Source organism: Folsomia candida, unplaced genomic scaffold (genome assembly GCF_002217175.1).
Source record: "Folsomia candida strain VU population unplaced genomic scaffold, ASM221717v1 Fcan01_Sc003, whole genome shotgun sequence".
NCBI classification, from domain to species: Eukaryota; Metazoa; Arthropoda; class Collembola; order Entomobryomorpha; family Isotomidae; genus Folsomia; species Folsomia candida.
The window spans coordinates 15065204-15075125 of NW_019091195.1; the positions used below are offsets into that span (position 1 = coordinate 15065204).

The following is a 9922-nucleotide window of genomic DNA, read 5'->3' on the forward strand; positions in this document are numbered from 1 at the left end:
CTCTCTTTACAGATTACTCAATTGAAGATAGATAATAATCCATTTGCCAAAGGTTTTCGCGACACGGGGGCCGGGAAACGTGAGAAAAAGTCAGTACACAAAGTATTCATTATGTAACAAAGATAGTTGACATGAGAGAGAAAGATGCTTCGTAAGTAATAATCCAGCCAATTATTCAGAATCCAATCCATGACCACACCACAAGTGTGTAAGGTCTGGTTAAAAATAGAGCGTATTAAAACCTCTCGTACAAAAATGTATACCCATCGAAATGAGAGGATTACGTGGATGGATGTATTAATACACATGGAGGAGTTATTATTACGGTGGATTGGAAATGTGTTTTTGTTTAGTGGTGGTGGTGGTGTCGATGTCATGCGAGATAAATAGTTGAGCAGATCACTTATTCTGGCTGGATTATGGAGCGATACGATCTATGCTAATTGTCATCCTCGATAGAATAAATTGATACGTCTTCCCAGCCAGGGAGAGAGAGAGACAATTTCATCATCACGTGCACATGTGGCCTTTCAATTTGACCCTCGCCTTCCACCACCACCACCACCACCACCAAAAGTGAGATGGGAATTAAGACAAGAGAGAGTTTGTTGTGTGGTGGGGTCGTGTGGGGAAGATGTGCCTCTTTCGTGGGCAGGTTGCACCCCGATCTGCGGGCCGACATGCTTTATCCCTGCCCCCTTGAGAGGATCATATTATTCGCTATTAATAAATACTCGGAGAGGGAGATTTACCAGTATAAATAGTTGACATATGGATGGATGCAGACGAAAAGCAGGTAGATGATGATGATGATGATGATGATACACTTAATTATTTCCAAGTGGGGGACGGTGCCGGATTATAAATACGTAACGACGATAGATAAGGCGCTCATCTATTTATCTGTGGTGGTGCGCATATGAATTAAAATTAGTGGGAGATTACTGGGAGAAAGATTTGTCTGCAGAAGGGCTGACTTGAGGACACCTAGGCGTCGAGAGACAGGAAGGAACAAGGGACACAACAAGCCACCACGCAATAATAATAACCACGTCTGGTGCGTGGTGTCTCTTTCTCCGTCTAATTAGTTGTTGCGAAAGGGGGCATGTTTTTGATGTTCTTCTCGACGACGATCTCGATGCCGGCATCTCTTTGACACTGAGAGAGAGAGAGGAACATCTCTGTGAAATCTTCTCCCCATCCGGTTTAAATTTGGTGGTGGAGTTAATTAGAATGGCGGTGGTGGTGGTGGTGGGTTCGTCGTGGGCGCAGCTAGGCGACGAATTCTCCGAGGAGATTATGTTCGTATGCCCAACGTGGGGGCAGGTTAGTTGGGATTTAGTACTTAAATTCTGTCATCTCACTCTTATCGAGATGTCAGAGGCCAGGGGGTCGTGCAGGTGGGATGGTTATCGTGAGGTGATTATCATCCCGTCACATTCTTCGTGTCCCGTCCCTCTTTGCTAATTTAACAGATCTCTTGTTCTCTGGGAGGCACCATTTAACTGTCACTCAACTCATTACACACTTCCCACGAAGGAGAGAGAGAGAGAAGAAAAAATTTTGTTGCACATGGGCGCCCAGACTTGGCTCCACCGCTGCACGTACGGAAATAAGAAGTTGTCAAATCAATAGGCTTTTTTTAAGCGGCGTGGTTTATGCTAAGGTTAATGATGCCAGAAAGTCAAAATAAAATGCTCTCCACCGCAAGACTTCCGCCTATTTTGCGGCCTGCTCGTCTCGAACGAAATCTGTCCCCGTTTCTTTTTTTCTTTTTTACATAATCCCCCCAGATTTATGAAAGTTGGATGGAGGAGAGAAAATAGGTTGATAAATAATTGGGCTGCCATTAGTCATCCGGCAGAGGAGAAGAGGACGGCATTAATTGGTATGATTCGCACCTGCGAGATTTTCAGGAGAGGGAAGTCTGTAATTATTTTGGATCAGCTAAACAGACAAGCATTGTTCGCTTTATTTGTGATAATGAGGCCGAAATTCTTCACAAGTTGATGAGATCGCATGATGATAAATTAAACAAGTGTTTTGTTTTTCTTGGGATATTTTTGACTGAATAAAGAAGTCATTGAGTGACACGAAGGGTTGCCACGTCGTGCATCCTGACCAGAGGATGGATATGCATTTACTTATTTTCAACTTCGATGACAAACTTTGTATCCTCCAAGTTTTGGATTAGGTCATAAAAATGGCAAATATTTTGTACACGTTTCACATATATTTGAAATATTTTGGATATTTTTTCAAAATAGATTTTAACGATTTGAGACGGAATTTGTTTTTAAATGAAATAAGGCCACAAAGAATTCAAAGATAGAAATTTTGCAAAAATTCATGCTTTTATGAATATATATATCTTTTTCGTAAATATTTTAGCGTTTCTTTTCACACGTAATAATTTCATACATGAGTTTTAAATACATATCCGTCCTCTGAAGAATTTCTCGCAGTGTGTCGTCGGGTACATGTGCTTTGTCCTGCTCACGACAAATAAGAATGGCGAGGTGACACTGTTTTGGTGGTTTGGTTGACGTGAGATCTGGGGTGGCATGACTGTGGCAAAAAAGGTCTATTTTAATTTGGATTTAGAATTTTTTTGCCCAGCGTTACATAAGGACACCATTGTTTCTTTTGTAAATAATGAATGAATGTTTGACGGAGAGAGTCATGTCGAAATTATGCCGTATCACTTTTGACACTTGAATTAAACTTTTTTTTGCAAACTGGGTGGAAATTTTGTGCAAAATGAGGTAAGTACCTGTGATGGTTTGGTTTGGTTAGGTTAGTGACGATGATGATGCAATTGCAGTGTAATTATGTACTTAGCAAGGCAAAAATTCCCGGAAATTGGGTCCACTAAAAAATTATTGCTTGCTATATATAAAACCTTTTAAGGCAGGGAAAGATTAAAAATTCATAAAAATGACGATATTCCTACTCAAAATGACAAATTTTACTTAAAGGTTGGGAAAATTACGAAACAATTCACTATTTTTTAAAGATTTCTAAAAATAGGAATATTTCGACTCGAAATGAGGTAAATTTCAGTACAAGGGAAAAAAGTTGCACATTTCTTTAAAAATATGTGAATTTTTAGTGATGATTCAACTCGAAATTTTACATCAAGCTTTAATAAAAGGGTGAATTTTTATAGTGGAGGAAAAAAATGAATAAAAACGAGTATGTCATAAATGTGAGAATATGCACAGGCAGAGGACTGAGAAATAAGACAGAGGACCCTTTTGTCCCATGACGTTAGACATGATTCCACTTCGTGAGACTTGAGACAAGGTTCACAACCTTGTTCTCATGTGAAAGAGTGGCATTGATGAGCACCCATCTGAAGAAGCTTACTTATTATTATGTAATAACAACATTTGAAGGAAACCCAAAGGTTGTCCAGAGGAGCCAAGTCGACCCCGTGGAACAGGGGAAGTTCTGTTAATTGTGGAGACATGAGGGAGCAATTCTCGTCATGGCATCGTGGTTGTGATATGTTTTTAAAATAGGCGATAATGAAACAGAGAGTGGCAGTCAGTTTGCTTAGGCGATGACCCATTGCGAACTGTCGCGACAAAGTTGAGCTTGCTTTCATCTCGGCCGACAAGACGAGGACCCATCCCTTCTTCACCCATGGGTTCCTGTCTTGTCAAAAAACATGCCTATTTTGGGTTGTAATTCCAGGGTTAAAAGGAAGATATGATTTTGAGATGGAGACAATTTTGGCAAATTTTTTACTCAATTTGTGCTAAAGAAATGAACAGTTTTCCATGAAATTCAAGTTTTTTTATGGATAAATTGGTGGTGAAGATATTCAATTACAGTCTCGACATGGTTAAAAGTACGTTAAATTTTGAGAAGATAACAATTTTTGGCAAATTGTTTTCCACAATTTTTTTTCTCCAGATAAAAATTGTTACCTGGGCGGTAGCAAATCCATGTTAACAAAATGGGTGAAGAAACGCAGGTCTTTTAATGAGGGAAAAAGCGAGCCGTGTATATATTTGTGTCCCTAAATAAACCGTGTCTACACCATTTTAGCTGCTGCTCGTGCTGGTTGGTATGCATGCATGGGAGGAAAAGCCACAAATTACCCTTGAGCCAATAATTATCAACGCCTCGGTATTTATATTTTCTTTGAGAAATGAGACCCCTCTTTTGTACGTAAATGAGTCGCTGCACCGACAAAGTCAAACCGCTGGTTATGCGATACCCTTACACATTTTAAAGTCGGTAGCGGCGCGGTGGCTACAAAATGCGTAATCTGTTCCTTTTTTTACGTGCGAGAATCAATCCGAACCTTTGTTCCGTCGCTGATGACTTTATAATTTGTTGGTGTGCGTACTTACGTCAGCGCAGGTGGAGGAGGATAACTTATTGACACGAAAGCTGTAGATTATTGTGTACATTTACGTAGATCTAATGGATTTGGGTGACTAGTTAGCAGTTATCAATTGTTGTCGAAATGTCATTAAGTAATGATACGTATGGGGGCAACAGTGTGTAATTACCACGACTATCCGGGTGGGTAATAAGTGAGGGGTAATTAGGGCAAAGTTATTTAGTGAGGGGGTCGTGCGGTACGTATGTTGGTCTGAAAATAGAAGAAATTGCGCATCCTATCCGCATGGCCTAGCCGTGGACTCGTAAATCTTTGTATAATCGCTCGTTCAAAAGCTATTTAAGGTCAAAATATCTCAAATCCCATTTTTTTACACCATCTTAATTAAACTTTGACTTTCGATAAGTTTTGAACGAGGAGAGATCTACCGAGATAATCTGATTTTCGAAATAATTCCAATTTCTGGGTTGATTCTTATGCTAAAAATCTCTTATATTTCGCAATAATTCGAACCAACGAAAAAAGCATTGGCGTACTAAATAATAAATGCAGTTTCGTCCACATCTCTCTCTCGGTCAACTATTATTAAAGGCTCATTAAACGAATGTGACCTAACCTTCGAACTTTCCCTTTGTTCCAGTAGACAGGCAATGTTAGCGGCTCAACGGCACGACGGGTCACGGGATGCGGGGCCCTCCGCCAGCAATAATCTCAGCTCTGGAACGACCGACTCCATGTGTCACGACCCCGATGACGATGAACGCGTCGACGTTGTGGGAAACGATCACCGGCCCGACTCCGTCTCACCACCCCTCCATCGACACCATCACGGTAAGACGATTACTTACGCGACATCAGCTACGTGTCGGTCCAGCCATTGTTGTTATTCTTGTCAAAACATGAGAACAGGTTTATCTGGTAAAAACATGGGAAATACATATCCTTGCACAGGTTTTTCTTAAGTCGATTGTCGGTAGTTTTTTTGTCCTTTTCTCGTCTGGGACAAGAGCGAGTTGAGTGCCAAGTTTTTCTTGTAATGATTTCAATTAGAGGTGTCAAAGAGCAAGATGCAGTGTCGGGGATGGAGAAAAGGGGATAATCTCCTCAAATCCATTAAGGGGGAGAGGATGACTCTCTCTCTCTCTCGACGAGTCGGTGAGGTGTAAGTGAAGTAGTCGTTGAGGAAAAAAAGGTGGAGATGGATAATTTGACAGGGTTCGGAGAAAACGGGAAATTTGAGCTTTTTAAGGGAGACACACTAGGTTTCAAGGTATAGTTGGACACTTAAGTGGGTAAAATTGTGACATAAATTGGTGCAAAATGGCAGATTTCTATGTTAAAAAAGCAAGCAAAGATGTTCAAAAGTTTTGACACAATTGCAAAAAATGACAAATTTTCATATGAAAAATGTAGAAAAATACGGGCTTTAAATGTGTTGCATTCGACCACTTGAATGTGCAAAAACACGACAAAATTGTGACATAAAATGGCAAATTTCCACGTTGAAAAGGTGTCCCATAAAATTCTACGACCCAAAACCATCACAATTCGGAACCTTATTTCGCCCTTTTTGACAAGTGTTTGAAACCTCAAAGTGGAAAATAATTTTACGCTTGCAAGGAAGTATTTTTTGAGTTGTGGAATATAATGGAGGACAAGTTTTTTTAGAGAGAGAGATCAAGACTCAACTCCTCAGTCTCATTCTCCCCCCGGATTTGTACTTGTATTATTGAGAAGTAGGAATTGTTGATGACTCTTTTTTATTTAGATTTGGATGCATTTAGTGTCGTGTTGTTGGTCGGTGGTTGTGTTGGTGGTGGGGAGAGATGATATGCATTAAGTTTGTGCTATCAATGGCCCGACTTTTCATGAATAATTCATCCCATGCTGTTATCTCGACTAAAGCAGATTTAGATTTAGCATCCCTTCTGCTCCTTCGGAATCAATACATCGAAAGTCGGGACAAGAAAATCCAATTGTGTTTTGGGAGAAGAACTCGAAGAACTCGATTGTATTTGTCTGGATGATGGGGTCAGGTCAATGGGGAGGGTGGTGGATCCCATTTCATCCGTTTTTTGCCCCTCTTGTCGCTCTTTTTGGTGGAATGATACCCGATCGAGGAACAAGATAGCGGGTGTAATCCCCTTAAGCAGACTTATGCCCGTCACATCGAGAGAGGACGGCACTCAAATGACGAGACGTCTTATTTACTTGAGCAACAGATTTAGGGAAATTGCAATCTTTTGCGAAATGCGTTTTTTAAATACTCAATTTTTCTCATCTCCCCTTTTCCTTTACTTACAGACTACAGCGGCAGTGACCGTCGTCGAGACGCGGAAGACTCGGACCGAGACATAAGCGACTCAGGGTCGGAAAGTGGGGGTGGTGGTGGCGGAAGCAACGTGGGCAGTGTGAGCGGCGGTGGCGGTGGCTTCCGTCCCACTTCTCGCGGGAACCATCTCGACCATCCTAGTCCAAACATTTCTCTGGGGCCACCCCTCCAACCCCCCATGCTGCCCTACCTCTACCCACCCAACTTGTACCCTGGGGGACCTGGGATGAACCCCCTCGGTCCACCCCCCTCCTTGCCGCTCTCTCTCTTCGGCGCCAACTCGGCCCATCCCGGCGCCGCGTCACTCCCTTCCTCCCTCCTCTTCAATCACCTCCTCCAACAGCAACTCTTCCACTCAGGCTACCCTCTCGGCCCCCCCGTCTCGCTGGCCTCTGGCCCCGGTAATCCATTCTTCTTACGTAAATAAAAACTTCTCTTTCGGCCATGGGCGGAAAGGATGTGATGGATTATCTCGGGGCAGGGAGAAAAAAAGTGATAAGCGCGTCGTCTTCCCCCCCCCAAAAAAACCACGAGTACATCACATCCTTCCCGCACCACGGCCCCTCTGCGACTCTTCCTAGGGAACATGCCTGTACAACGGTTGATGTATTGTGTTGCAGCCCTGCTCTCGGAACGTCTCAAGGCCCACCGCTTCCTCCCGTACCCACTCATCCCACCGGCCACGGCGTCCTCCTCGTCCACCTCGTCCCTCAGCTCGAACTCGACGGGCGTCCTGGGAGGCGGAGGCGGTGGGGGAGGTTCCCTCTCCGCCTTCGAAACCGTGACTCCCTCCAGCCCCAAACTCTCCCCGAGACCGAGCGTCGACACACCGACGGCGCGGATTGCAGCGGCCGCCGTGACGACGACATCCCCACCGCCCCCGCCGCCACCATCCCATCACATGTCGCCCCTCCTTCAACACCCCTCGGAGCTCAAGTCCATCGAGAAAATGGTCAACGGGCTGGACATCAAGCCCGGCACGGACGGGAAACTGCTGACAAGTGATCATCATCATCAACACCACCACCATTTGGTGGACAAGTAGTGCGTCGTATCTCTGTGTGTGACGTGAGTGAGTACATTCCCGGGCCAAATTTTGTGTGTGACGAACTTTACGACGACGAGGACATACTGTTAGAATAAATTATTTGATTAAAAACAAGTGTCAATAACGTGTGTGACAATGTTATTAATTAAAAATACTTACATAACCCGCTGCGCTTTATGTAGTTTATAGTGGAAAAAATAATTAAATAATTACCCAGAAATGACATAAAATAATGAATAATTAGTTTTAGTGGTTATAATTAAGCAGTTGGTTATAGTATTTATCTAAATAGTGGAGGAGGAGGAGTAGGTGAGAGAACCAGTGCAAAAACACCACCCTGTTTTTTTGGTGAAAATCTATAAGAATTATTATTATGTAATAATTACATATATTACGTATGATTAAGGGAAAAAACTCTTGAGCTTTATTTATTTGGAGGACGAGAAGAAGGTCGCTTATCGTCACGATGATAATCTCTGTGTGTGTGTGTGTGTATCTGACTGAGTATGCATAATTATGATTAGGCAGCAACCCATCTATGCATAAAAAATTGTGTAAAACCGCTATATGAAAAATATTGTTAGTTTTTGGCTGAATAATTTCTACCCAAAAAGTCAGACGAGGCACCACCCCTATGGAAATCGAGTAGTGGCAGAAAATTGGCACATTTTTCTGGATATTTTTTGCGAGGTGAATCACGCAAAAATTATCTGGACGCAGAGAAATGTACCATTTTTTTTGGCACATGGATTTTCCTACGAGGTGTGACGCCGACGTGTGACCTGGGGTAAGATGCGACCCTTGCATAATTAATGAAGGGTACTCACAAACACAAATAATCTCACTTTCCCTCTGAATATCTCTCTTTCTCTGTATAATCCGTACCATGTTGCGTACGACTAAGTCAGCTAGATAGAAAAAAAACTAAATTCCTCTCAAAAAGCCAATGCCTACTGCCGGGAGAAAGTGGTGGTGGTGGTGGTGAAAGTGGTGCAAGTGAAGGCGTCGTGAAATGTGTACCGCATTGCATTGCATTAAGTTACCTATGACAAGAAAAGAGAAAACTTGCTGCTGCTGCTGCTGCTGCTACGAAATCCTCTCGACATGTGTGTGTAACAGTCAATTTGTAAAGATTGAAATGGGCAATCAACACGAATAAATAAATGTTTCTTATTTGCTACACGTAAAAAAATTGTGGTGCTTGATTTGCATTTCATTTGTGGACATGACACGCATACTTCTTCAGTGATGCCGTAGTGGTCGTGGTGGTGGTGGTGGTGTGTGGGTGAATAAATTGAGAGAGAGAGAGCTGATTAAAGTCAACAAAATCAAGGCCTGTTTAGTTTGCCCTTTGGTACACCATGAAATTGATGCCTGGCACGTTGTGACGGATTCGTATAATCGTAGACAAACGTGTTATCTCTTTGGGGACTCGAGATTTGGGTAAAAATCAGCCCGAAAATTGGGATTATTTAAAAAAGTAAATTAACTCCGTCCGTTTAAAAGTTATTAAATGTTAACGTTGAATAAAATTGGGATTTGGAAGACTTTGACCTTTAATAACTTTTGAACGGGTAGGGGCACTGAGGTAATTTCTTTTTTGAAATAATCCCAATTTTTGGGTGGATGTTTAAACGACAAATTTCGCCGATTTCCTATTCCTTCACCATTACGCCGAGCCGCCGACGCCGCGAAAAAGCCGCCGCCACAACGACAAAATAGGTCTGGGTCGACCTCCAGAGCTTCTCCTCTTTTTGAACGAGACACTCTTGACGTCGGAGATAGAGAGCGAGAGAAAATTTAAATCCGAGTGAATAAATCGCATAGAATTTGTAGATGGAGGAGAGAACCCGCTTTTGTAACCTTTGTTCCTTTATGTATTTACGAGGCTGGATCCATTACCTCACTCAAGCCAAGCCACAGCAGGATCCAATCTCGCTCCCAATTTAATCCCAATTAGGGAAATGAATGAATGAAATGCAAAAACCCTGCACCTCGGATCAAATGAAAAAGAGAGTGCATATTTATTTACAGCTCATTTCTCAAGGGGTCCTTTTTCATAGGTGATGATTTCTTGGTGTCGATAAGTATCCAATTTCCGACGGAGGTGATTCCCAATGCCAGGTAATTATTCCATCAAACTCTTTCAGCCACTGATCACCTCGAAATAGGCTGAAAAAAACGG

The 9922-nt window shown here is 42.5% G+C and overlaps 1 protein-coding gene across 6 annotated transcripts in view; it reads left to right on the top strand.

Moving 5' to 3' along the window:
• Nucleotides 1–8929, top strand: part of LOC110846537 (T-box transcription factor TBX3) — a 34251-nt gene extending 25322 nt beyond the window's left edge. For 3 of the 6 annotated variants that reach the window (XM_022093320.2, XM_022093324.2, XM_022093323.2), the window contains 4 exons: nt 13–89; nt 4998–5188; nt 6662–7108; nt 7310–8929. In XM_022093320.2, coding sequence (XP_021949012.1) covers nt 13–89; nt 4998–5188; nt 6662–7108; nt 7310–7734 — 1140 coding nt within the window. In that variant the 3' untranslated portion in view covers nt 7735–8929. The remainder of the gene's footprint in view (nt 1–12; nt 90–4997; nt 5189–6661; nt 7109–7309) is intronic. The other 3 variants (XM_022093321.2, XM_035849592.1, XM_022093322.2) reach the window with 2 other exon arrangements.
• Nucleotides 8930–9922: the final 993 nt, after the last annotated feature.